We start from the raw sequence: 26,300 nt of genomic DNA on the forward strand, positions 1-26,300 counted from the left end.
AGGAAGTGTAATGAAATTGTTTCTGTTTTCTAAATGCTAGAACAAGAGGGAGAATTTTTAAGTACTTTTTCGAAAACCCATACAATGGTTTCATGACTTTATTTCACCGTTGCTCAAAAGCTTGTGCTGCCTTCTAGGACAATTTGAACTAAAAGATAGACGTATCTAAAGTGTTGAGTGAAAAATTGTGGAAATTCCATTGGCAATCATTGTATGACTTGTGAATTCATTAAACATTATACACATTTTAACAAATAAAAAAAATACTTCAAAAAGAACCCAACTAGCTCTTTACCGTGTGTGACTCTTGAATTTACGTTGAGCCACAAATGTTTCACGTGGAGTAACGAGCATCACAGAGCTGCTGTGGTTTACCCTTTGGAGAGTTGCTACAGTTTCTCCCTTCCTCCTTTTGGTGGAGGTTAGACTTAAGCTGCAGTCGAAAGGATACATAACGGTGCATTCTTTAGGTTTATCCGAGAGGTGGGGTTTGGTTTTCTGTCCTTCCTGTATTATATTGTTTTAGCTAACACGTCGACGTTAGCTTTAGCGTGCGTAGCTTGGCTGTAGCTTCATCTCTGTTTGTATCCCAAAAAACTGTCATCCTGGGTGGCGTAGGGATCTATGTTATCCGCAGGACAGGCTACCTGGTATCGAGTTTATATTTAATTATCAAATGACTTATTTGTGTTTACTAGCGAGCTCAGATGCTAACTTACAGATATTAGCTCACAATTTCAATTTAGCTCCGCACGCAGCCTGTATTGCAGAAACCTAACTGTTTACAGTTAGCGGTGTTAAGTAGAATAAAAAATAATACAACCCAAAGCAGACTAGACTACAGTTGGGTTTCTACATTTGTAATCGAAGATATGTCCATTTCATTTTATTCAATTATAGAGCATCTAATGATACATAAGCTGCTATCATGATACCTCTCTTTAGTCCCTCGATTTCGTGATTTACATTTCGTATGCCTGCAACTATAGATTCGGGAAGTGTTGCAAGATGTTATTTCTCCTCACTTTCTGAAATTCCTAGTTTATAAAGAAATCGGTAAAATGTTTAGGGTTTAAGTCAAAGTAAAAACCACATTCATTAGGGATGGGTTTTACATTAGTTTCTCTGGGTATGATAACTGTAAATGTTAAGTCAAAGTGCCTTTGTTTCATGGTGGTGTGATAATAATTGAAACTAAAAGTTATACCATGTTCTTACGCTTTTATTCAAAATCAGAAATTAACAATGATTCCCACTGCTGCTAAATAATTAATTATTATTATTATTGTAATAATAATCTTTATTATTACAATTTTAGCAATAGGATTGTTAAATACATACTGCCTTAAAAAAAACAAAAACTTTTCTATTCTGCATCATTTGGAATAAATCAAACATAAAAAGCAGATATCGGAAGACATTTGCTCCGGTAGCCAGTCTGTAATTAACTGTGAAACATACTTGGGACTATTATTAACTTTCCTCTTGTGGTTTTGAAACAGTATTATCTCACAAACAGTGACAGGTTATGCTTCTTAATTTTTACACCATGATAACTGTTCAAAACGATGTGTTTGTTTTTTATCTTATAAGCAAGGTGAAGTTGTAGAGGCCTGTTTTCAGTCAACTGACTGTCATTGCGCAACAAGTAGATGAGGGCCAGAAAGGCGTTGGTGTAGTCAAACAGAAATAGCTTTGGTCACTCCATCACTTCCTCTGGCATCTTATACAGAACTTTTAACCTGGGTGTCTTTTTGATCTTAGTATGTCGATAATAATTTGCCTCACTTTATTTTAAATAAATGTATTACACATTTTGTCTAAATGAAATATATCACTTCATTTAGAATTCATTCTCGCACTTATTTGACTGCTACCCATGTAGCAGTCAAATAAGAAAAAAGGTCAAAATATTTACTGCGGAAAAAGATGTTTCATTTTTGTTGTCATAATTTAAGAATCACATATATTTTCCTTACAACTATGTTCCAGTAATACACAAATTAATTTAAGTAAAAACACAAGGAAAGCAAATCAGCTTACATTACATTTTTGCTGTTTCTTATGTATGTATATTGGTGATAATAAAATACTTTAGTGTGGAAATCCAAATTTAGATCCAATAATTTTTCTAATTATTTTTAGAGTAATATTGCAGTTGCATAGATTGTCCACCAGAGCTTATATTTTCACACATAAGCTGCTACCCTTTTTCCCCCTTATGCCTCAAAAGTCAAAAGTGATGTTCCAATATCAGCCATATAAATAAGCGTCAGGAATAAATCAATGGCATACAGACACTCTTTCTTGATTTGAATTATTTTACAATAGAATGGCACATGACTGATGCAATTCATTTTTACTTCACATAAGTAAAATAAATTGTTGAACTATGGTTAGCATTGTCCTCTCACTGCAAAAATGTCCTGAATTCAAACTTCTACTGCTTTGTGTGCAGTTTTCGTGTTTTACATGTAAATGTGTTGTGTAGCTTTTCTCCAGTTTCCTACCACAGTACAAAAGTCTGTATGGTAGGTTCATATTCAAATTTATTTCAAAAGTACTTTATTGATTCTAAAGGGAAATTAAATTAGGTTTAGTGGAGGCTCTAATTTACTATATGTGCAAATACGTGTGAGCAGGAGTGTTTGTCCTATATGTCTCTGTGTTGCTCTGTGATGTACTGACCTCATGTGCTTCTCTGTTGTCTATCTACAGTCTGCAGCCATGGGCCCAGACGCCGCACCTGAACCAAAATCTGAATCTGAAGACAGTATGTAGAGATGGCTATGTTTTGGTTTCCTGTCAATACAGTGTAGCAGATAATAATCCAAACATGTTTGTAGAAGAATAACTTGGCACCCTGTGTGAAAGCCCTTTAAAGTGCGAACAAGGGACTTTGCCACCGGTTCTTTGTGTTCCAACTGATACAAACGCTGACCCCAGCCCTGAAAAACTACTGCTAACTCGGTACCAGTATGTTGCTCTACCAGACAAAACAACTTCTTTCAGCAGTAGCCATTAAAAATATACCAAACCACATTTAAAACAGGCAATTAGTTTCAGTTTTTATCTGTCAAATATGAAACACAAAACAGGGAAAACATCATGCTTGTTCTGATTCTGATGAAAACAGATATATTCTACCTTGGAATTTTTCAAAATATTGATTTTGCTCTGTATGATCCACAGGTTTTGGAGTTGTGGAGGTGAACGTTGACCTGGAGTCAGATTCCAGCGACTCTTCCACTGACACTGACCCAGAGAATTTCAAACAACCAAAAATAAACAAATCCAACAAGTGTTTCCCTTGCCCCACTTGTGGTAAAATGTTCGACAGGCCATCGAAGGTGGAGAGGCATAAACCTATCCACGAGAGGAAGCCAAGAATGCTTTATCAATGTCAGCATTGTGAGAAGAACTTCACTCAGGAGGAGAGGATGATTCGACACCAAAATACCCACAGCAGAACCAACAAGCATCCCTGTCCTGACTGTGAGAAAGTGTTCAACAGGCCTTCAAGGTTAGCGAGACATCAACGCACGCACTCAAGAACACCAAAAATACCTCATCAGTGTTCATTCTGCATGAAGACATTCAATAAACTCCATAAACTTCTTCGCCATATAAGGGTTCACACAGGGGAGAGGCCTTATACCTGCCCTGTCTGCGGAAAGGGATTCTCTGAGGCAGGCCACTGCAAAGCCCACGAAAAAACGCATGAGGAACAGCCGGAGAAACCTCACCGCTGTGCTGACTGCGGAATGTGTTTCTTCAAGGCCTCCTCCTTGCGACGCCACTCCCGTTCCCACACAGGGGAGAAACCTTTTAAATGCACTCTGTGCGAAAGCAGCTACTCCCGCTCAGAGGGACTCAAAAGACACATGAAGAAGCACACAGGAGAAAGACCCCACAAGTGTATTGTCTGCAGCAAAAGATTTTATTCCCGTCAGGACCTGATCCTTCATGGACTTACTCACTCAGGAGAGAAGCCCCATCTGTGCCCTGTGTGTGGTAAAGGCTTCTCCCAGCTCGGCAACATGAAGGAGCACGAGCAGAACGTCCACATTAAGTCTGAGAAATATATTTGCAACGAGTGCGGCGCGACATTCAACAGGTACAATTCGATGACGAAGCATCAGCGTGTGCACACAGGAGAAAAACCTTACATGTGCCTCACATGTGGCATCAGGTTCTCCTGGAGCCATTCCCTGAGTAGGCACAGAAGGAGTCACGCTCACAAACAGGCGGCATCAGAACCTTCAGAGGATTTGGAAAGTTTCGCAGGACCTTCTGGAAATCCAGAAAGTTGTGAACCTAATTAGATTTCCTTGAGAGACAATCAAGCAGCTCTGTGGCTTGTAGTTTTCGCACTTATATGGACTATTGACTTAATGTTCACATATACCATTCAGATCTAGAGTGAACCATCTTTCCCTGCTTTATTCCAGTAACTGAAATTTCAAGTGTATTTATGTGAGCCCAAATACAACTGACTGTTTTGTCGCAACCAAATCATGTTTTTAATATTCACTAATAAAAATGCAGTTTTATGCATTATGTAGTCAATGTTGCAAGGTGCTCACTGATATGTGCTTTATTTCTTTATACATATGTTGTAGGTCTGTAGTGAAGAGCTCCTATACAGCATTCAGTTACATAAAAACATGTTGGCAAGGTGTGAATAACAGTTTGAGTTATGAAAATAGTACATTGAAATATTGACAGCTTAGATTTTTTTAAATCTTCTATACAGTTCATACATTGCATTAAAAAGTATTCATATTTAAAAAAAAATTCTTTCACATTTCATCACATTGCAACTATGAACTTCAGGATATTTCACTGTAATTTTACAATAATCCAACACAATGTTGCACAAAAGTGTGAAATACTTCACCTATTGTGTTACAATGGCAAACCTCTACCTGTTTAGTTTCATGGTGCTTTAACAGAAGTGCGCAGCATGGAAATAAAATATTACTTATATTAAACTGGTAATATTAAAAGTATTGCTGATTAAACTTTAGCTTTAATAACATAAAGCCACAGTTTAATCAATAATACTTTTATAACGAATTTATGTCAGATCATGATGTCTTGGTTAATGTCAAGTTGTCATAAAGACATTTTGAATAATGTCAACTTTGTATTAAAAGTGTCATGATTTACCAAATGACACTTTATGACAACAGTCATAAATATTCATGAAGACTTACTCATGTTCATGACAGGTGTTGTGTCATGTTTATGACGGTGTCGTGTCAGTCTTATTCACAACCCGTCAAACTTTTCTGTAGTAGATATATATGAAAATTATAAGTTGACTTTCTTTAAAAGGTCATGTAATATTTGCGGCTCTAAACGACTTTTACTTAGCTAGACTGAAGGCTAAAATAGTTGCAGATCACCGCAGATGGGTGGGCCTTACAATAACATCACAGTTGCAGTGCTTCCAAAGTTTCGTTCTGTGAGCCAGGGACTACACTAGTGTCCGAATTCGCGAAAGCACACGCAAGCAAACCCCTTTTTCACGCTTCCGGGTTTTGCGGATGTGGGGTTTGACAACTTCCAGTGGCTATCGCGTTAGCATTAAAAGGCTTGGAAAATGGCTCAATCTCGGCGCAGTTGTTTTTGTTCAGTCCCTGGTTGTTCATGTGGGGCAAGAAAACAGCCATATCTGTCCTATCATTCGTTCCCGACGGACCCGGACCAACGGAGGCAGTGGATCCACGCGATCCGTAGAGATGAAGGTCCCGACTTTTGCATAAAGACAGGGAGCACGTTCGTATGTAGCCGCCATTTCACACTGGAGGATTTTGTTAGCGGATCCAGCATCAGCCGCCTTAGAAGTGGAGCTGTTCCTTCCCTTTTTGCCTGGAATAACTTCACTGCACCAGCAACGAGGAAGTCTGCTTTTAAGAGGGCTAAGAAACGGCAGTTTGTCCTCTCTCAGAAAGCTAGCCAGGCTAAAGATGCTACTGCAGACCATGATTATGTGGCACATCCACCCGCAGGTAAACGTTAAATTAAGATAGTACATTATATACATTTGCTATGTAAGATAATTTCAGTCAAATATAACTATTACTATAATAATTTGATTATTATTATGTTCACATAATAATGAAATCATTATTATGAGATTATGTGTTAGATATGTATTTTGTGGTACATAACTACCACAAAAATATGGTAGTTATGTACCACAATTTTGTGGAGAGATTATGTACAGTACAGACCAAAGGTTTGGACACCCCTTTTTAATTCAATTAGTTTTCTTTATTTTCATGACTATTCACATTGTAGATTCACACTGAAGGCATCAAAACTATAAATAACACATGTGGAAATATGCACTAAACAAAAAAGTGTAAAACAACTGAAAATACCCCTTATATTCTAGTTCCTTCAAAGTAGCAACCTTTTGCTGTGATTACTGCTTTGCACACATTCTGCATTTTCTTGATGAGCTTCAAGAGGTAGTCACCTGAAATGGTTTTCACTTCATAGGTGTGCCCTGTCAGGTTAATAAGTGGGATTTCTTGCCTTATAAATAGTCATGAAAATAAAGAAAACCCATTGAATTAGAAAGGTGTGTCCAAACTTTTGGTCTGTACTGTATATACATACATGCTCCGACTCACAACATGTATTGATCTTCACAGAAGTAATGTTACATCTATACAATTAAAACTCCTTGCTAACCGTATGTTATGCTATTTTATTTTGTGGTTTTACAGGTGCACTTGATGAAGCTCTGGATTATATCAAGGAGTTGGAGGCCAGACTTCAAAACGTGGATTTGTCTGCCACACTCTTTAGCCGCTACTGCGCCTCTGATGACCAGATCCGATTCTACACCAAATTTCCATCTGAATGTGTGTTCCGGGTCTTCTGGGAGTCCATTGCGCCCTCTGCATCACACCTTGTGTACTGGACCACAGCACAGAAACTTGGAGAGGAAGCATGTGCTGAAGCCAGCCCTGCCCGCTGCATGCCTCTGATTGATGAGTTCCTTATGTACTCATTCAAGGTAGCAGTGGGCATGAAGGAGCAGCTCATTGCTGACATGTTTCAAGTCAGCATAGCAACTGTCAGCCGAGTGACCATCACTTGGGCCAACTACCTCTTCATTGTGTTCTCTTCCATCAACCTGTGGATTAGTCGTGAGAAAGTAAAAGCCAGTATGCCTCAGAGATTTCTGAAGTTCTCTCCAAATGTCCGTGTCATCTTGGACTGCACAGAAGTTGAGCTGGAGATGCCATCATTCCTCACCTTACAGTCTGAAATGTTCTCTGCCTACAAGAACCACATCACTCTGAAAGGGCTGATTGGAGTTGCTCCCTGTGGGATGGTGACATTTATTTCAGCGTTGTACAGAGGCTGCATCTCAGACAAAGAAATAACGAAGGTCAGTGGAATCCTTCCTCTGCTTGAGCTGGGAGATGAAGTCATGGCAGATAAAGGCTTCCTCATTCAAGACCTCCTACATGAAGTTGGAGCCAAACTCATCATTCCACCATTTAGGCATCCTGGCCAGTTCAGCAAGAAAGAGACAGAGGAGACCCAGACCATTGCTCGACTGCGGATCATTGTAGAGCGAGCAATCGCTAGAGTAAAGTGCTACCACATCTGGGATTCTCCGGTGCCTCTCACTTTAATAGGAACTGTCAATCAAATCTGGCACAACTGTTGTGTTTTGGCAAATTATCAAGGCCCATTTTGTGTTCCAGACTAAATTATTTCTGTATGTTAATTGTTGTAGTGCTATGTAAAAAGTTATTTGAATGTCTAGACTTTAAAAAAATATATTCAATTAATACACACTTGAGCAGCATACTGTACTATTTTATTGTATTTTCTTGTTTAAGTTGAATTGCAAGGAAAACAAATCGAGTACAATTTACAATATCTAGTAAAAACAAAAAACCCTTAACTATTTCATATCTTATAATTGTACACCATACATTGATTTAAATTATGCTGCAAATTAATATATATCAAATCTAAACAACAGTTGCAAATACTTGAGACAACCTTAAGAAGAAGCAATTTTAAAACACAGGTTACAAGACAACTGCAGTTAAGAAAACACATTTTTGTAAATTATGCAACTGCCTTTTAAAGAAATTTGCACATCTGTGTATGTTTCATGAGTAACAACTATTTACAGTGATTCACACAGCTTGAGATTGGATATTTGAAATGCAAAGGAACAAAGGGGCAAGTTACACTTTTTTATAATTCTTATTGTATTGACATGAACACATCAATGAAGGTGTTGAAGTAAAATAAGTCCAGTTTAGATTTCATTTGATCAATGAAAGACTCATCACGCCACACCCGCTCAACAGTTACTGTTGTTAGCGTGTCCGCGACAAAGTTGCACCATTCCAATCCGGTGATTTCCAGCTGACCCTATACCTGCCAGTAGTATGTGTGTGAACGCCTCAAAATAGCATGGCCATCCTGAACCTTGAGGTGAGCAACCTGAGACACATCATTCTTCATACTGCTTTTTACCTCAACCAGTCCAAACGGGGGTGATTCTGACGAGTCATACACCCTGCCATCTGGAGTTACACCAAGATATGATGTGTCAGGGCGAACAATGAATCCCACAGGGAGCACATTGACCCTCAACATCTCAGCATAGTTTGCCAGCACCTTAGACTCTATCTGCAGACCACGCTTCATGGCGGCAGTTTGTCTAGTGGACCTCCTGATCATCCGAGATGCCAGTGCTGTGGCAGCAGACTCCTCCTCTGCACTTCCTCTGCAAGCATCACGGAAACGGCTAGCAGTAAGTCTTGGCTGTCGAAGATGTACCCATGCAGGACATCTGGACTGCTCTCTTGTTCTGGCCTCTATTTCATAAGACATTTCCAGTGACACTTGCAGAGACTGAAGATGCATAAGTTGACCGAGTGTATGCACAAAACACATATTCGGAAGACTATGCAGCATCGAAGGAAGAGAAGGGAAGTCTGGAGCCATGTGGTGCAGAATGATGCTACCAGAGGACTTCTAAGGTGGGCACTGATAAGACAATGGTGAGCCCTGTGGCACAGGCCCAAATTTGGATGGAACCAGCTCCAAATTTGAAAGACCATCTAGTACAAGAGCCATAAGTGGTTGGTACTCCAGTTGGTGTAGTTTTTCTCCTGATGCCAGAATGTCAAGATCTGGAAGTGGTCCTACAAACATCAGTGACAAAATCATAATAATCATAAGTTTTGACACAGGAAACATAGGTACAAAAAATAAACCAAAAGTTATACCTGTGTAAGCTCTGTAAATTGTGGAGTGGAGATATTTCCCCATAGTTTCCGCACAACCACGTCGCTGACAGGCTCAGGATGTATCCCCTTACAAGAAATACACATAAAGATATGTAAAACTAAAGTACAAATAAAGGGATGGGTGAGCAATTTCTTAGGACATAATGGGACTGATTTGGCACAGTTTAGAATTATACCCAACTTGCAAATAAAACTAATTGATAGCAGTTGAGCCTGTATTTTTCTCATTGCCTACAAAAAAGAAATTATATTTGACACAATATTGAGATTACAACAAATTTTATATGGCAATTATAAAATACAGGTGGGAAAAGAATGTAAATGGCTGCGCGACACAATCAAAGGAGGAATAAATTGTGTACATAACTATAGTACTGTTATTTTAAGATCATATATATGACAGTATATGTAATTTAGTATATGTAGTATATTTAGTATATGGTAGGATATCACATACCACAGGACAATGTGTTCCACTCTTTTTTTCTTATTTGTGTTATTGGTCTGTGCCATCTTTGTAAATCACTTGTGTAGGCCAGTGCAGGAAGAACAGTTGGCAGCTGTAGTTGGGAGTAGTGTGCAGTCTGGTAAAGAAGTGCAACTACATGATTGCAAAAACCTTTACCAGCTGCACAACCACAGGAATAATCCAATAACTCAGCCTTTTCTTTTCCAACACCCAGTGATATCTAAAATAGACAAGTGTTTTAGCAACACATATATGCATCAATACATATAGCATGTTTAGCTTTAAACAAGTAATAGATTCTAGTTTGAAGGTAAAGTTCAACAACAGCAGAAAAAAACCCCACAGACTATGTTGCAACCGCAACAGAAACAGAAAACAAATAGTAACCACTGAAAAGGAAGATGTTAGAATAAGCTCTGAGTAGTCCAGAAGTCGTACGTGAAAGTTCTTCAGCTGTCAAACATGAACAGGAACTCGAACTAACGAACAAGAGCCAACCGGTTTTCTGACTGTTTCAAACCTTAAGCTTGTGCGGTTCCTCATTTTTCTTCATGGATCTGAAGCATCTAGACAACTACCTGTCCCTGGATAATATTTGACACTACACGCATGCAGAAGTAAAACATAGTTTCAACATCAAGCGTCATCTAGTATATCATAACTAAGTTCTAGCATGCTGTTTTTCCACAAACTGTACTGGCAAATACATTTCAGAATGTCAAAATCTAATTTAAACGTTTAAACTATGTCTGTCTCCAATATTCCACGTAATTTAGCAAACTAAGTTAGACTTCATTATCATTATTATGTTTATATAGTTCATATATTGTAGCTAGCGTTTAGCTCACTAAACTACGTCTTTTCTTACCTTGATAGTTGTGGATATATTCTTCGTGGAAGAACTTGTATCCTTTCACACATTTGTTGGTGGGCGAATTCACCGCTGCGATTTCCTCCGCATCAGCGAAACAAAGTGCTGGCAAATTAAGTAAGGATTATGGAAAGGACTGGAGGAGGAGAGACATTTTTCAGAGTACTTGAATTACAGTCACCAAAACAGGAAGTGCTCCAGCCCTTTCAGATGCAGCTTCCGGTTGTCGTGAAAATCGGAAGCAGCATCGTGAGCCCCTGAGCGTCAGCCCAGGAAAGCCCGTGCATTACAGCAACGGCGTTGAAACCACTCGGGCAGCCGTTAACTTTGCATCTCGTCGCTAGGTAACCGTTTGACTGGCACATAATCCAGATGCCAATTTGGGTCATGTTGATAAAAGAGCGCGTTATTCTTTATAGAAAGCAATATTTTAAAAGTTAACTTACTTAGTTTTTTTTAACACATCGTGTTTGAGATGTTCAGTTTTTGAGCCATGGGAAGCAAAACCATTCCTCTGGAATTAGATGCTCTTATCGGTTTCAACGGTAGGTTTTCCTACCAACATTAATGCTCGTTTGTAGTTAATACTCCCCTGAAGTTTTACATTCAGAAAATACATTAATTCACCTAAAATATTAAAATAGATTTTTCCCATAGGTCTATTAAAAACATTGCTGTGTTGTATAGTTCTTTTTAAGGTTCATTTTTTTTATTTCTGTAATTTTTCCCTTTTTATTTTCTTTGACAAAAAGTCAGTTTTTCTGCTTAGATTGTACATGGTGCAAACAAAGTGTTGGATTTGACGAAGAATGTGTTTAGGGAAACAATAAAGATCTCAAAACTATGAATAAGACAGGATGCCTTTGGCATCAATACCATCAGTTAAAATTTCTTCTGGATATAATATGTGTTATAATGTACTTTCTATTTGCTTCCTGAACCTTAATTACCATTCAACCATACAGTATTTTGGATTTTGATGTAGTGTCCAAACTTACACTCTTTATAGAATAAAAAAAAATAATAATTTCACTACAATTATGGACTTTGTCAACTTTAAATGCTAAAAAGAGCACAGACACTTCTGCTGTTCACAAAGTATGCTTTTAAATATATTGTTGTATATTTCAATCTTTATTTGAGACATTTAAGAGGTATACATTTTCAAGTAAGGCTGATTTAAATTAGCTTTGAGAGTGGTTTATGCTTTGCAGTATTTATCCTCATGAAATGTATTGCTTATCAGGACAAGTGCCTTTTGGCCTAAAGCTCCATCCAGACAGGAAGCACCTTATCTATCCTCTGGGAAGTATTATTGTCCTGAAAAGAATTGAGGATGGGAAGCTAGAGTTTCTAGATGGACACTCAAACAACGTCTCCTGCATTTCTGTGTCCAAAAGTGGATCGTACATCGCCTCTGGGCAGGTCAACTTTATGGGCTTTCAGGTAGCCACACTCACAAGTCTTTGTACTGTATAGCATTTTCTATGCTCTTCAATTCCAGTTTTACTTTTCTCTAGGCTCCAGTGATTATCTGGAATTATGCAGAGAGAACAATCCATGTCGAGCTGCGGATCCACAACACCAAGGTTGAATCAGTCGCATTCTCTCCCAGTGAAAAATACCTGGTGTCTCTTGGGGGCAAAGATGACTGCCGGTAAACAGCAAAGTCTTACAAGATTGAAAGCCCTGTAAAATTTGAGTACCATGCAGGAACAAGAGCAGCAGGATGAACATTTGATGACTAAGATATATGCAAGGTATTTGCTATGTATTTCTCAGGATTTTTGTATGGAACGTTGAGACCAAGCAGCTCATCTGTAGGAACAAAGCTTCAGCTCAAGGTCACTGCCTCGTGGTGGAATATTCCAAAACTGACGATACCATTTTCGCTTCGGCTGGCAGGTGGGTGGACGGTATCTCCTCTCATTCTAGGATGTGTTGGAACTGTATTAGGTATGTTTTCATGGTCTGATAACGCTGAATAAAAATACCATGGTCTCATCATTCTGAAGCATATAATGAATAGAATTTCTGTAAAGTACAACACTTGAAGCATTTAGTTTGTTTTACAAAAACAATTTTCTTGTTTATTGGTTCTGTATGATCCTGTAATGATGCACTTTAATAAGCTGACTCGTTTTACTTCGATTTCCAAGTTAACAGTTTAAAAAAATTACCAGTTAAGTTCTTAGAAATTGGAATCATGAGTTAGAAAGTTGAATGATTTCTCCCCAAATCTAACCTAAAATCCAATATGGCCTCCTTGCACTTGCACTACATGCTGATCTAGTAAACTGGTTGTTAAAATGTTTGAAAATATAAAATGCAGAAAACACAATGTCATTAGTTTTACTAGTAGCATTTAGCCTGGTGACCAAAAACCAAAAAAAAAAGTCCCACTGCTTGATAAACATGAAACTAGAAGATGGTCAGTCTGGGCTGGATATCATTCAAGTCCACATTTGAGCTGCGGAGATAAATGAAAAAACTGTATAAGCAGCTATACCTCCATATTTTCCTCATTTCATTATAATGAAATGAGGAAAATATAATCATTACGTCACAGTCAGATGATATTTAGAAAGATTTCTTCTGAGCATTATTAAAGGCAACCAATACAACCACTGGTAATTGTGCCTCAATTTGAAAACCAGTTATATTAGTGGTTCTTTTCAAATTTTGAATTTTTTTAGAATTTCAGTTGTACTGGGTTTTTTCTATAGACAGACACAGTGTAATAAGTCGATATTAGTTAATTTGTTTGGCTGGTTGCTGTGCTTGTCAGTGATGATGAGATCCATATAGTTTTCAATCAGCAAAATGTGTCTCATTGGTACTGCTATTTTTATGCCAGCCTAACACTGCGAGTCTGGAAGTTTGTCAACGAAAGGATCTTGCCCACCGACTGCTGGACAAACATGCTGAAGAGACATGTGTCATGTATCGAGGTATGAAGCCATGTTTACGTTATCTGTGAAATGCTTCCATTGCACAGAAATTAAAATATTAATGAAATCATAAGAGGTAATTAGGTAAGACGTGCAGTTGTGCTGTTTTGAAATTCTTTTTTTTTTTACACAGATTTCAGAGGATAATCGATATATGTACTGTGCCACTTCAAGTGGAGACATAATGAAAATCGACGTAAAGAGGAAAATTCTGAGCATCTGTGGTCCCGGTAAAGCAAAGTTCATCCATGTAAGTCTTCACATCCACTTCTCTTTTAGTTCTAGCACTGCATTCTCCGAAAGTAAAGTTATCCTGATGAAATGCTCATTAGGAAATACAAGCAAGCACTCATGTCAAGGATTTTATTGTATCTGCAAATGAATGATGAATTATGGGAATGACACCATTTATTTACGTTATTCCGCAACTGGCTATCTTGTCAAGAGTTTTAGGTTTTTAAAACTAATTTAGTTCTGCATTAATCACATCAGATCTCAGTTCTTAGTTCATATTTCCTGTCCTGTCAGGTGGATTGCCATGTATTAAGTTAGGTCTGACACTATGCTATAGTGTCACTATTTTGAAGGATAAATTGAATGCTACATATAAACTTCTCCTCAACATCTGTTGTGTTACATGGTCTTCATTATCTTGAATACCTTTTTCCAGCTTGATAGATGATATAAATCATGTTTTGTGTTAAGGGAATCAATGTTCTTAAGTTGTTGGAATCTGGAGACCTGCTTGTTGGCTCTGGATCTGGTATCTTAGCTCTGTGCTCCCAGATTAACTTCAAACCTGTCAGGTAATTCTCATCTTTCACCATTTGGATCTTTCTCAGATGATAGTAAAACCTGCTAATTCCGTATCCCCCGATAGGAAAATCCAACTGGAAAACGCAGTGACTTCCATTGCCATCAGCGAAGGGGGAGAGCAGTTCTATGTCGGCACAGAGGAGGCTCAGATGTACCGGCTCCGTTTGAAGGATTTTACAGCTGAGCTCATATCCACAGGCCACAGGAGCGCTGTCAAGGACGTTGCCCTTCCTCAGTAAGTTTCACTCAGGCGGTTCAGGCAGGGAAAGTCAAAGACATCACTGAGGACAAAAAAAATCTTTTGTCTGGAATTATTTATGAGCTTAGGTTTAGCCTATCCAGTCTAATACCTCTATTCTGTCTGAGTGAGCTCCCACCACAACAAAAAATATCAACTCTCTGTTCAAGTGTTTAAAGTTATTGAAGTTGTCAGAATTTCTGATTTCCAGCTGTTTTTCCATGTCTGCCACAATTTTCAGACGGTGTTTTAGAAGAAAGCAGCAGCACATCAGTTTCAGCGTCCTTCTTGTGTTGGCCTGTCTCACATTTACATTTTGACAGAAACAGATTTGGTTCTCAATTTCAGTTGCAACAGTTGTCTTACATCCAAGAAAATGTTCTAATGATGCATTTCTCATGCAGGGGAATTCATAAACCTCCACAAGCTGCAGGTTTTACAACATAGGTGACAAAGTCATTCCAACGCAATTATGTTTTGCCCCAAAAATAATCCTAAATGTCTATTACAGTTGGCCTGCTGCTGGACAGCACATGTTCCACTAATAATACAAATCAATGATGTATTCACATGTCATTCAGGAACCACAAGCCCCCGTCCCCTCTTCTATGTGCATTCAATAGTGACCTCATGCCACTGCCAGTCAAATAGATAGAAGAAATTTCAGGTATCTTGCTTGAACCAAAGGCTATTACAGTACATCAAAGTGGAGAAAAATGAGCTTTGATTAATGTTTTCTTTATTCACATTTTCTTTCTACTTGCATGTGAATGTTTGAATTCTCATGCAGAGGACTTAATCTTATTATTGTGAGCCTGTGAAAATAGGATTCCAATTAAATTACAAATAGGGAAAGCTGCATAGGATTTTGAAAATTCTGTTTTTCATTGGACATTTGGTTTATCATGTATTACCATGTAACATCTGAACTTCTTCTGTTTGACCAACAGTATATTAGAGTTTGATTTCCCTGTTTTACAATAATCCAAGCATTTTTTCAACATTACCTCAGTTCCTTAGTTTGCTCACTAGAGGGTGACATACTTATGCAACATCTATTATGAAGCCAAGCAAACATCAGGTCAATACCTGACGCTCGCTGTTACTTTTATTGTGTGGTAGTGCCACCTCTAAGCTATTTGCAACTTGCTCTGGGGAAGAAATCAGAGTGTGGATGGTAGGCAAGCCCAAAGACCAGCTGCGCATCACTGTTCCCAACGTGACCTGCAACGCCATAGACTTCATGCATGATGACTGCAGTATCATCAGTGGTGAGATTCAGACAGTGCATCTACAGAGTCTTTCAAATGTATTAATTCTTCAGGATGCATTTTACATTTTATCACATTGCAACTACAAACTTCAACATATTTTGTTGGGATCCTATGTGTTTGACCAACACAAAGTGTAAAGTGGGAGGAAAATGATACATGAATTTATTTATTTATTTTTTCCTCCACATCACAAATTGTACACTGCGTGGTCTTTGACTAAAACACTGGACATGAAATGTCCAATAAATTACGTTGAAGATTGGGATTGTAATAGGACTGGGTTATAAATCGTTTTTTTCGCTAAATCAAATTTTTTGTTTATGGCGATTTACTTTTTAGAGAGCTGTGTAGAGTGTCAACCCTGAATTTGCATCAACTCCCAGAAAAGAAGATTGAAATTAAAACAATTTTTAGAAAGTATTTTCTGTCGTTTGTTATTTAATTTGTAAAAAAGCAAATGAGAAATAAAAATGTAATTAAAATCAGACCAGTCCTGGGTTGCATTGTGAGAATACTCTAAATGTATTACACTGTATCCATCTTAAAGCAACATAAAACTGTGGTTCATCCATCTCAGTCTCGGCTATGCAGAAGTTATCCACTAGTGCAAAGTATTTCTTACTTTCACAACACTTGAAATACCAATTTTTATTCTGTTCTAGCATGGAGCGATGGCAATATCCGTAGGTTTGGAATGAAAGGGCAGCTAATGGTAGTAATTAACAACGCTCACAGACAGGGGGTGACAGCCATCGCTGGCACCAAGGACAGCAAAAGAATTATCAGTGGAGGAGGAGAAGGGAAGGTCAGTATATTCCAATATTCACTCTCCAGATAAAATGTTCAGTTCAAGAGATGAACACAGGAAAAAATAACATTTTCAGACAGTGGCTCCTTTTGTGGTTGCACAAATTGAAGTCTTTTTTTTCCTCTTTTTTTGTACTAAATGCTACAAATTAAGAAAATGAGATGCTTTAATAGGTTGTATCTGTTTAACAAAATAAGACTAAGGAATGGAGATGAATGTGTTTGCGTCTCATTTGCAGATGCATGTGTGGGAACTGCTGCCTCATACCCACCAAATACTGAATATCATGGTGGGGCACAGAAGGCCCGTGTCTTGTCTCAAAATGAAGAGCGATGACAAAGAATGCGTCACAGTCAGTTCCGATGGCTTCTGCATCATCTGGGACTTAGTGTAAGCAGCCCATCTGGAGACTACATTGCACACTTCAGCGCTGGAAAGAGCATGCACACACACAGATATTTCATACTTACTGTTACACCACAACAAATTTGATTCTGTTGAGATCATGTGAAGTGGAAAAGATGTGTCAAAGCATATTACTACATAATTTCATCATGGGGTTCAATTAAATCACCCTTACATGACTTAATGGTGCCAAAGAGAAGGAAGTTTTCCTACACAATAAGGAAAACTATCAGATTTAAGTATTTTCATCCACCTAGACATTCTGTCCGCTGTCCTTCTGTCCGCTGATGGATGTATGCATGTCAGCTTTTATCAGATTCCATATTTGAACTATATGATCACTATAGAAATATGTACAATAGTTTTACAGAAAACTTTTTTTTCTGCTTTAAAAATGACACTTGGAATGAGAACCCAATAAATTGTAGTCTAGAAAGCTTTAGAAATTTGATATGAGACATGTAAATGAGACTTTGTGTCTGTTATAAGAATAAATTGGTAATGTTTGGTCTTTATGTCTGGCTTGAAGAGGATGAATACAATAATTATACTTATTGAGCTTAATAAGTGTTTTTAAATTATTTTTTCCACTAGTTTTCTTCATTAAACAGAAAATTGACTTGACATAGGGAAGACATGAGGCACATGTGCTAAGAATAGGAATTGAACCCAGTACAACCATATCTATGACTGCAGCTCGACCAACTGATCCACACAGCTCTCCCATGATTAATATCTTTAGACATCATGCTTCCTTTCATGAAAAAAAAACACAAAAAAAAATGTAATTACTTCTGGCTGTGATTTTTTTTCTTTTTGTCATCAGTGAACTGTCCTCATCCATCCCAACAGGAATTTTCTAATTCCTCCTGGGAATTAGAAAAGAAACTGGGAGGAAAGAAACCACCGTTTTTGAGACCGTAGTCCAACACTGCTTCCAGACTGACCCTATTTATTTTGCCCACCTTCAGTGCCTTTATCTTTAAACAATTCCATTATAAGAGACTTGACTTTGAGGGTTCACATTGTTTGAAATTTGTGTGACAGGCTGGATGTTGTTTTAGCTCAAAAGCAAATCAGTAAAACTACTCCTCTTGAATTCTTTAAACTGTTCAATTGTTCTTCTGTGCCTACCTTTGTTCAGACACTTTCATGCCCGTCAAAAGATCAAAACCGACACTCTTTTCCGGAATGTGTGCTACCATCCAGACGGATACCAGATTGTTACTTGTGGAACTGACGGAAAGGTGTGTTTAGAACGTTTTAAGGAGATATTTGAAACCGTTTTTTAATGTTTTGCAAATGTGTTAACAGCCATTGAAGCTTTTCACCTTTATTTACATTACAATCACAAGCTTCAAAGAGATGTTATGTGATTGACTAGGGATGGATCGGGGATTGAACCAAGGACTGAAGAGTAAGTGGGTTGACCACTCAAATCACTTTACAGTAGAGCCAGATTCAACCTAAAACACGCACAAACACACAAATATGCAGATTGGTTGGAAAGTTGGGGTATTTGTGTCTCGCCCAGGAACAAAAAGTTTTATCACAATATTTTGTGGTACTACTGCAATAACAATAAAAGTGATGATGAAACTATTCATCACTACTTTTTTAGATTTATGCTTCTATAGGACAGCATGTCACATAAAGACGTATGGTGTGCATCACTAAAATGCACACGGTAACTACATTAATTCATATTTTCAAATTATTTATTTTTTATTGATGCTCTTATTGAATAAACAGTGGAGGAAATTGTGATACTAACAATACAGATGATATGGAGAATTTTTTCTTTTGAAAAAACATCATTAATTTAAATTCATCATGACAAAGATTCTTATCATGATAAATGACGAACGATATGGTAGATGTCCAACCCTATCCGTGTACATCAATATGCAGTGGTAGACAAAGGTGAAATCCAACCTACAATTTTCCAAATGCAAGACAACTACTCTTATGCCAGTCACATTAAAGTTAGCTATTTACTGTATTTTTTGATGGGTTGTACAACACAACTGAAATGTATCAGAACAAAAATGAGCTTCTAATTATTATTATAAAAAAAAAAAAAACGATCACAGTGCATATGTATCACTGTGCTGTTTTTTCATTCAGAATCTCCATCAAAAGAGTCTGTGCTTCTCTCTGCTGCCCTAGCTCTCTTTGCTTAGAGCAGCAGGGAGAGCACAGTAATAACCTTGCACAATCACACACAACAGTATGTCAACACATCAGTTTCAATAGCTTGCTGTTTGTTCCTCTGCTCCACATAATTAAGCCATTGTGCTGGCTACTAGCGACTGGGACAAAGAAACAGGCATGCTTTATTTAGCGAGCAACTTTGATTAACTGGGTGCTGCTGATTTGCATAAGGTCAAACACGCTATAGGAGAGCAACACACTTTGCTTCTAATCGTGCACCTTACCCTCATCTCTTGAACCCGGCCTCACGCTACACACATATTGCTGTCTTTCCTGCATGCAGAGAGGTGAGGACAAGTTGTGCTGATTAAAGCGTCGCTGTGTGTTGTGTGTGTGGCTGTAAGTGGGGAATGAGTGAGATGGAGCCATTCAGAGAAAGCGAGGGAGAGGGAGCTGGGGACGGGGGGAGTGGATGACTGTTTTTGCCTTCCTGCGGATGTGCATGTGCCACCCAAGTGCCAGCCAGATCCACCATCTGCTCATTCCAAGACACAGGCGCTCTGTGTGAAACAACAAACAGCAACACTCTCTCTCCTCTTCTGCGTTTCTGTCGTTCCTCACCTCCCACCCTCCCTCTGAGGAAGATTATGGGAAGGGGGACGAACAGGACTAACAGAAAAGCCAGAAAGGTGGCCAAAATGTATAATATTAGAATTTATTGTCACAGGCAGATTGCATTTATGAGATGAAATTTGTGATACTAATGATCATGATAATGGTTCAATGGTAATTCAGTGAAGGGAGACCATATGATGAATATAGACCTGATAATGTTCCTACCACTATCCATTGTTTAGGCTTTGGGAGCTTTCTAAAATGTAATAAAAGTTTCAAATTCTCACTTTTTGTTTCTTTGATGCAACAGTTTACAGGCATAAATACTAAAGGCAAATCTCAGTTTCTCACAGTAATAGTTCAGAATATTTAAAGTGAGATTCTGCTAAAATGGATATTACCCATTTTAATATCCCCCCAGCCCTATATTACCCCCAGCCCTGATCCATCAACAATTAAAAATAGGAACACCACAAGGCTCTGTTTTAGGACCTTAGCTTTTAATTGTTTTAATTCTAAAAATAAATATTCAGTTGGGGTTTTATGGAAAATGTATGCTGAAGATACAAATGTATATGTACAAGAAAAAAAAAAATCAACAATTTTACAAAACATTTTCCTCACAGAAAAATAGGCGACAACGAAGCAAAGTACCGTAACTTCATTTAGCATCTTGCTGCCATTGAGCTCAAAGAGGAACTTAAATGTTTAAATGCATTTTAATTAGAAAACACAAACAAGTGTCAAATTTAACACTGTGCTATGCTTTAAGAAGGTAGCAGTGAGGAATGTGCAACATTCACATTCTTCCTGGATCTAAATGTTCCGGAGCTTATTCATTAATGAAGGTCTGAGAAAGGAATGTGTCCTTTTATTTTCACTCTCCCTGTTTTGTGTGAGACTTTATTTTAGACTTTCTTTCAGGCAGGCCAAACCTTTTCAATGAGAAAGATCTAGACATCAGCAATCAGTGAAGAACACATGTTATGTCTTTGAAGCTTTGGTGTTTAAAGCTGTGTGCAATTAGTTCATGTCCTTCAAAAATAACAAAAAACCTTGGATGAAAAGATGTTGCCTGTTTTGTTTCTCTAAAATCCTCATAATTGTCTTTGAATCAATAGCTTCATGCAAGTGTCCTATCCCCTATCTAACACCGACTTTCAGTAATTTGTTCTGTGTTGGAGCTCATTTTTGTTTCCTTCTATATGGAAACCAATTTTATGATATATGTGGATATTATGTTTCCTGACAAGTGTTTGCCAAATTACTCAATTGGTTATGTGCCTCTATTGATTACATTATCATGACAAGGTGTTGTATGCATAGTTCAAGGTTCCAGATAATTCCAGCTTTGGTTTAACGCAGAACCAGGCACATTTTTATACTGTAGATGTTTACAGAGTTAAGTTTTTTACAAGAAAATTTGAGATCTTAAAGGCTTTACCAAGAACAAGAAGTATAATATAATATAATATAATATAATATAATATAATATAATATAATATAATATAATGGTTGTGGTCTATGAGGTTAAGAATTTGAAGTTGTTTGCTTAATTAGTCTTCCAGTACCAGCACATCCATGTGGCCAACCCAGAGTGCTTTATTTATTTGTGTAAACTCTCCACAGGGAGAGTTCTGTATGTTTTCAGTAAAATCTAATTGCTTTCTTTACTTATGCAATGTCCTTGAGAACTGCAGAGGTTGTAATAGTGTTCACTCTTGGAAGGTTATAGCTTTAGGATGTTGTAGCAAACACTGAATGAAAACACAGAGGTCGAGAGGTCACCCCGTCTGTTCAACATCACAATTTTTAAATGCCCAATAATACCACTTGGTTGACTACAACATCATAAACTGGGAGCCACAGTTCATTGATGTTTCACTCCATTAATCACAGAATAGCTCATTGGTGATGGAGTTACAGCAGGGGTGTCTCTCTGCTGCCCCCTGCTGGTATAGAGTCCTCATTTTCCCCAGTCCTGGTTTCATTCTTCTTGGGCAAAGGGAGAAACCTTTCTGTTTTTACTACCATGTTGGTTTTTCATAGTTCTTTTGAGTTTAGGAACAGTGACTCTGGTACTCTTAAAGATGCAAAGGATAGAAGTTCCTACCTTTGATAATTCTTTTGTGAGGTCAGACACTGATGTTGGACGAGAAAGCCTAGCTCTCAGTCCAGAACTCCCATGCACCCTCCAGGACCCTGCTGAGGGTGTAGAGCTGGTCCAGTGTTCCACGACCAGGACGAAAACCACACTGTTCTTCCTGAATCCGAGGTTCGACTATCCAACAGACCCTCCTCTCCAGGACCCCTGAATAGACCTTGCCAGGGAGACTTAAGAGTGTGACCCCCCTATAATTGGAGCACACCCCCTTTTTGAACAGGGGGACCACCACCCCAGTCTGCCAAACCAGGGGAACTGCCCCTGATGTCCATGCAATATTGCAGAGTCACGTCAGCCAACACAACATTGCAACATCCAGAGCCTTAAGGAACTCTGGGTGGATCTCATCCACCCCCGGGTCCATGCCACCAAGGAGCTTTTTAACCACCTCGGCGACCTCGTCCCCAGAGATTGAGTCCCCTGAGTGCCCTGGCTCAGCTTCCTCTCTGGAAGGCATGTTGGTGGGATTGAGGAGGTCTTCAAAGTATTCTGCTCACCGGCCCACAACATCTCGAGTTGAGGTCAGCAGCACACGATCCCCACTGTAGACTGTGTTGGTGCTGTACTGCTTCCCCCTCCTGAGATGCCGGATGGTGGACCAGAATCGCCTTGTAGCCGTGCGGAAGTCTTTCTCCATGGCCTCTCCAAACTCCTCCCACGCCCAAGTTTTTGCCTTAGCAACCACCCAAGCTGGATGCCGCTTTGCCCGCCGGTACCCATCAGCTGCTTCTGGAGTCCCACAGGCCAAAAAGGCCCGATAGGACTCGTTCTTCAGCCTGACGGCATCCCTCACCGAAGGGTTGCTGTCACCAACGGGTCACTAACCCATCCACCAACGGGTTCGAGGGTTGCTGCCGTGTCAGGCACCGAGAATCTTGCGGCCAGAGCTCCGATAAGCCGCCTCGACAATGGAGGCACAGAACATGGTCCACTCAGACTCAATGTCCTCCACATCCTCTGGAACGTGTTCAAAGTTCTGCTGGAAATGGGAGTTAAAGCTCCGTCTCACAGGGGATTCCGCCAGACGTTCCCAGCAGACCCTCACAACACGTTTGGGCCTGCCAGGTCTGACCGGCATCCTCCCCCACCACTGGAGACAACTCACCACCAGGTAGTGGTAAGTGGACAGCTCCGCACTTCTTCACCCAAGTGTCCAAGACATACGGCCGCAGATCCGATGAAACGATGACAAAGTCGATCATCAAACTGCGGCCTAGGGTGTCCTGGTGCCAATTGGTGCCTGGTGACAACCTCATGCCTGAACATGGTGTTTGTTATGGACAATCCGTGACGAGCACAGAAGTCCAACAACAGAACACCACTCAAGTTCAGATCAGGGGGGCCGTTTCGCCCAACCATGCCCCTCCAGATCTCACTGTCATTCCCACGTGAGCATTGAAGTCCCCCAGCAGAACAAGGGAGTCCCCAGGAGGGGCACTCTCCAGTACCCCCTCTAAGAATTCCAAGAAGGGTGGGTAATCTGAACTGTCGTTCGGTCCGTAAGCACAACAACAGTCAGGACCCGTTTCCCCCACCCGTAGGCGGAGGGAAGCTACCCTCTCATTCACCGGGGTAAACCCCAACATACAGGCGCCGAGATGGGGAGCCACAAGTATGCCCATTCCTGCCCGACGCCTCTCACCGTGGGCAACTCCAGAGTGGAAGTATGTCCAGTCCCTCTCAAGGAGACTGGTTCCAGAACCAGAGCCATGCGTCGAGGTGAGACAGACTATTTCTAGCCGGAACCTCTCAACCTCACACACTAGCTCTGGCTCCTTCCCCATCAGAGAGGTGACATTCCACGTCCCAAGAGCCAGCTTCTGCAACCGAGAATCGGACCTCTGCCACCCATCACCCATTGTACCCGACCCCTTTGGCCCCTCTCATAGGTGGTGGGCCCATGGGAGGGGGGACCCATGTTTCCTCTTCGGGCTGAGCCCAGCCAGGCTCCATGGGAAAAAGCCCGGCCACCGGGCGTTCGCCATCGTGCCCCCCTCTCCAGTCCTGGCTCCAGAGTGGGGCCCCGGTGACCCACGTCCAGGCGAGGGAACACGAAGTCCAAAGTTTCCGTTCATCATAGGGGTCTTCGGGGTCTTATATTATGACCACAAACTTGTATGTGGTTTTCCAAATCTGTATTTGTGTTTAGCCCCTCTTTATTCCAGTAGATCTAAGTAAAACAAAAATGGGACCCAATAAAATCCTTGGGCTTAAAGGTTTGCCGAAGAAAAGTAATGAAAACCTGCATCAGATAGATCAAGAAACTGCAGCAGATAGGTTAGGGAGAATGTTCTGTAGATGTCTGAAGCAGGGTTAGAATATAAAGCGATACCCTAAGCTTGCAACATGTCATGGAGCTCTCTTCGATGAAAATCTATTTTTTTACCCACTCAGCAATAAACTAGACATGCAAAAATCATTTTGTTTTACAGGTCTAAAATATAAAAAGGGTTTTGTAGTTTTGCCCTATAAAGAAACATATCAGATTCCAAATTATTTCGGGTGTCTTGACTAATTAAAATTTTTCCTGTCTATTCTCAGCAACATGCTGCAACAAATGTTTAGTGCATTTAGCCAAATAAGTTAAGTCAATTCAGATTTGGGTGCACTCAGGTCAGCTTTTGAGTTAAAGTTACTAGATATCTGTGACCTTATTTAAAATGAAGGCAAAATTTAACTGATTCTAGAACTTTTGTTTTTCTTATGTCAGCTTTTCATTCTCAGAGCAAGTTCAAGAGGTGACTCTATCATTGCACCCACTGTAACCTTGATTTGTGTGTTTGCTAATCTGGTTCTCAGGTCATTTACTGGGACGTGATGGGCGGCACTAACATCAGAGAACGGGAGGACGCAGAGACAGGGGTCTACAACAGCATACATACCACACAGGAAGGCAGCCACTTTGTGACAGGTCTGTTGCTCTTACATTGTATCAGCAGCATTTCTAATTTGAGCCAAGTCTAGTGTGCTTGTTCTTTTGTGGTTTATTGCTAATCACATGCAGTTCTTTGTCAGACGTTTGCATACAGTGGTATGAAAGAGCATTATTATTTTCTGTTATAAATTTCTCCTTTAATGCAAATTGTTGAAATGATCCACATTTGAGGAATTTGGAACATTCATGCAACAGCGTCTCAATCAAATTTAAACCCCAACTTTCAGCAGGCCACTCTAAAACCTCCATGTAGTTTTTTCAGAGATGGAGTTGCTGGTGTGCTTTAGTTCATTGCCCTGGTGCATAATCCAAAGGGTCTTGGGCTCAATGTCATGAACTGAAGACTAGAGAATTTTTTTCAGGATTTTCTCGGAGAGATCAGGATTCATGATTCGATCAGCGATGGCAAGTTATCCATGTCATGACGGTTGGGACCATCTCAGCCCATGTTGATGTTAAACTGGTGTTCAGCATCCTAAGCTTTGGTGGTTCCCTGGTTATTCCCAGCATTCCTTTCATCACAGAGCAATCGTTGGGATCAGATAAGAACCTGGACAACAATCCCAAATAAACATCAAAATTGCCTTTACATTAGATATAGCAGGGTAACTTTAGGCTTCTGTGATGTCATCCCCAAAGCCCATTCTTTGAAAAAACACCATAGTAAATTCAAACTTGTGTACCGAAAAGCTTGCTTTAAAAATTTGTATTGTTAAAAACCCTTAGTTAATTTGACAATCATGCCCAAGATAAGTGTATATAAACTTCTGAACTGATGAAAGAACTGTAGATAGCTATGATCATCATACATCTGCTCTTTCTTCGTTCCACCAGATTGTGGTGATTTTTTTGTGCCTACAGAATCATAGGGGTTTTAAGAGAGAAAAAAAGTTATCCTAAGCTACTAATTCCTGATATTTTTGATTTGGCTTGTTTTTCCTCTTGTATCTCATTGAGCGTGTTTCATCTATTCAGAGCCCATGTTTTCTCCTCCCCTGCTGACACTGTAAGACAATTTTACAGCTTTCTTTCATGTTATTAATACATTTTTCTCCTTGTTTTGGCAGGTGGAGAAGACAAGCGGGTGAAGGTGTGGGACTATATGCAAGGAAAAATAACCCACATAAGTATGCCTGCTGGAGCCAGTATTACCTGCACCAGGATCTGCACCTTGAACCGCATCCTGGTCAGCACCAGTGCAGACGGAGGCATTTGGCTGTGGAAGTTCCCCCACCTTGCCTCTTCCTCTTAAACAAAGAAATTCAAGCCAGAAAACTCACTGCCAGTTGTTGCAC

General features: G+C 39.5%; 3 protein-coding genes and 1 long non-coding RNA gene across 7 annotated transcripts; 3 read left to right on the forward strand and 1 right to left on the reverse strand.

Annotated features, from left to right (window-relative positions):
• The first annotated feature begins 332 nt into the window (after positions 1-332).
• Positions 333-4,557, forward strand: LOC114145539 (endothelial zinc finger protein induced by tumor necrosis factor alpha-like). Of its 2 annotated transcripts, XM_028019160.1 has the most exons (3): positions 333-483; positions 2,719-2,773; positions 3,193-4,557. In XM_028019160.1, exons 2-3 carry the CDS (start codon positions 2,728-2,730, stop codon positions 4,323-4,325), a joined length of 1,179 nt encoding a protein of 392 aa, XP_027874961.1. In that variant the 5' UTR covers positions 333-483; positions 2,719-2,727; the 3' UTR covers positions 4,326-4,557. The 2 variants fall into 2 exon arrangements, with proteins under 2 accessions (XP_027874961.1, XP_027874962.1); XM_028019161.1 differs by lacking the exons at positions 333-483; positions 2,719-2,773 and adding an exon at positions 2,780-2,970.
• A 658-nt stretch (positions 4,558-5,215) lies between these two features.
• LOC114144842 (uncharacterized) lies at positions 5,216-7,844 on the forward strand. The gene is made up of 2 exons (XM_028018047.1): positions 5,216-6,017; positions 6,744-7,844. Exons 1-2 carry the CDS (start codon positions 5,609-5,611, stop codon positions 7,739-7,741), a joined length of 1,407 nt encoding a protein of 468 aa, XP_027873848.1. The 5' UTR covers positions 5,216-5,608; the 3' UTR covers positions 7,742-7,844.
• LOC114144843 (uncharacterized) lies at positions 7,844-10,882 on the reverse strand. Of its 3 annotated transcripts, none has more exons than XR_003595557.1 (4): positions 10,643-10,882; positions 9,763-9,889; positions 9,285-9,371; positions 7,844-9,200 (listed from the first exon to the last, which is right to left on the reverse strand). It is a non-coding gene; the product is annotated as an uncharacterized LOC114144843 (long non-coding RNA). The 3 variants fall into 3 exon arrangements; XR_003595556.1 differs by having other exon boundaries at positions 9,763-9,994; XR_003595555.1 differs by having other exon boundaries at positions 9,763-10,882.
• Positions 10,883-10,991: 109 nt separating this feature from the next.
• On the forward strand, positions 10,992-26,284 carry LOC114144841 (cilia- and flagella-associated protein 52). The gene is made up of 14 exons (XM_028018046.1): positions 10,992-11,190; positions 11,892-12,091; positions 12,166-12,302; positions 12,428-12,550; positions 13,503-13,596; positions 13,730-13,846; positions 14,302-14,402; positions 14,477-14,647; positions 15,773-15,921; positions 16,587-16,729; positions 16,971-17,122; positions 18,282-18,384; positions 24,870-24,981; positions 26,073-26,284. Exons 1-14 carry the CDS (start codon positions 11,139-11,141, stop codon positions 26,255-26,257), a joined length of 1,839 nt encoding a protein of 612 aa, XP_027873847.1. The 5' UTR covers positions 10,992-11,138; the 3' UTR covers positions 26,258-26,284.
• Positions 26,285-26,300: the final 16 nt, after the last annotated feature.

This window comes from Xiphophorus couchianus, chromosome 5, assembly GCF_001444195.1.
Source record: "Xiphophorus couchianus chromosome 5, X_couchianus-1.0, whole genome shotgun sequence".
Taxonomy (NCBI): domain Eukaryota; kingdom Metazoa; phylum Chordata; class Actinopteri; order Cyprinodontiformes; family Poeciliidae; genus Xiphophorus; species Xiphophorus couchianus.

Excerpts from the sequence above, each read along its gene's own strand:
- LOC114144842 (XM_028018047.1), top strand. The coding sequence starts at position 5,609 with ATGGCTCAATCTCGGCGCAGTTGTTTTTGTTCAGTCCCTGGTTGTTCA. Across the intron at positions 6,018-6,743 it reads TGTGGCACATCCACCCGCAG|GTGCACTTGATGAAGCTCTG; the intron begins GTAAACGTTAAA and ends GTGGTTTTACAG.
- LOC114144841 (XM_028018046.1), top strand. The coding sequence starts at position 11,139 with ATGGGAAGCAAAACCATTCCTCTGGAATTAGATGCTCTTATCGGTTTC. Across the intron at positions 11,191-11,891 it reads TGCTCTTATCGGTTTCAACG|GACAAGTGCCTTTTGGCCTA; the intron begins GTAGGTTTTCCT and ends ATTGCTTATCAG. Across the intron at positions 13,597-13,729 it reads GACATGTGTCATGTATCGAG|ATTTCAGAGGATAATCGATA; the intron begins GTATGAAGCCAT and ends TTTTTTACACAG.
- LOC114145539 (XM_028019160.1), top strand. The coding sequence starts at position 2,728 with ATGGGCCCAGACGCCGCACCTGAACCAAAATCTGAATCTGAAGACA. Across the intron at positions 2,774-3,192 it reads AAAATCTGAATCTGAAGACA|GTTTTGGAGTTGTGGAGGTG; the intron begins GTATGTAGAGAT and ends TATGATCCACAG.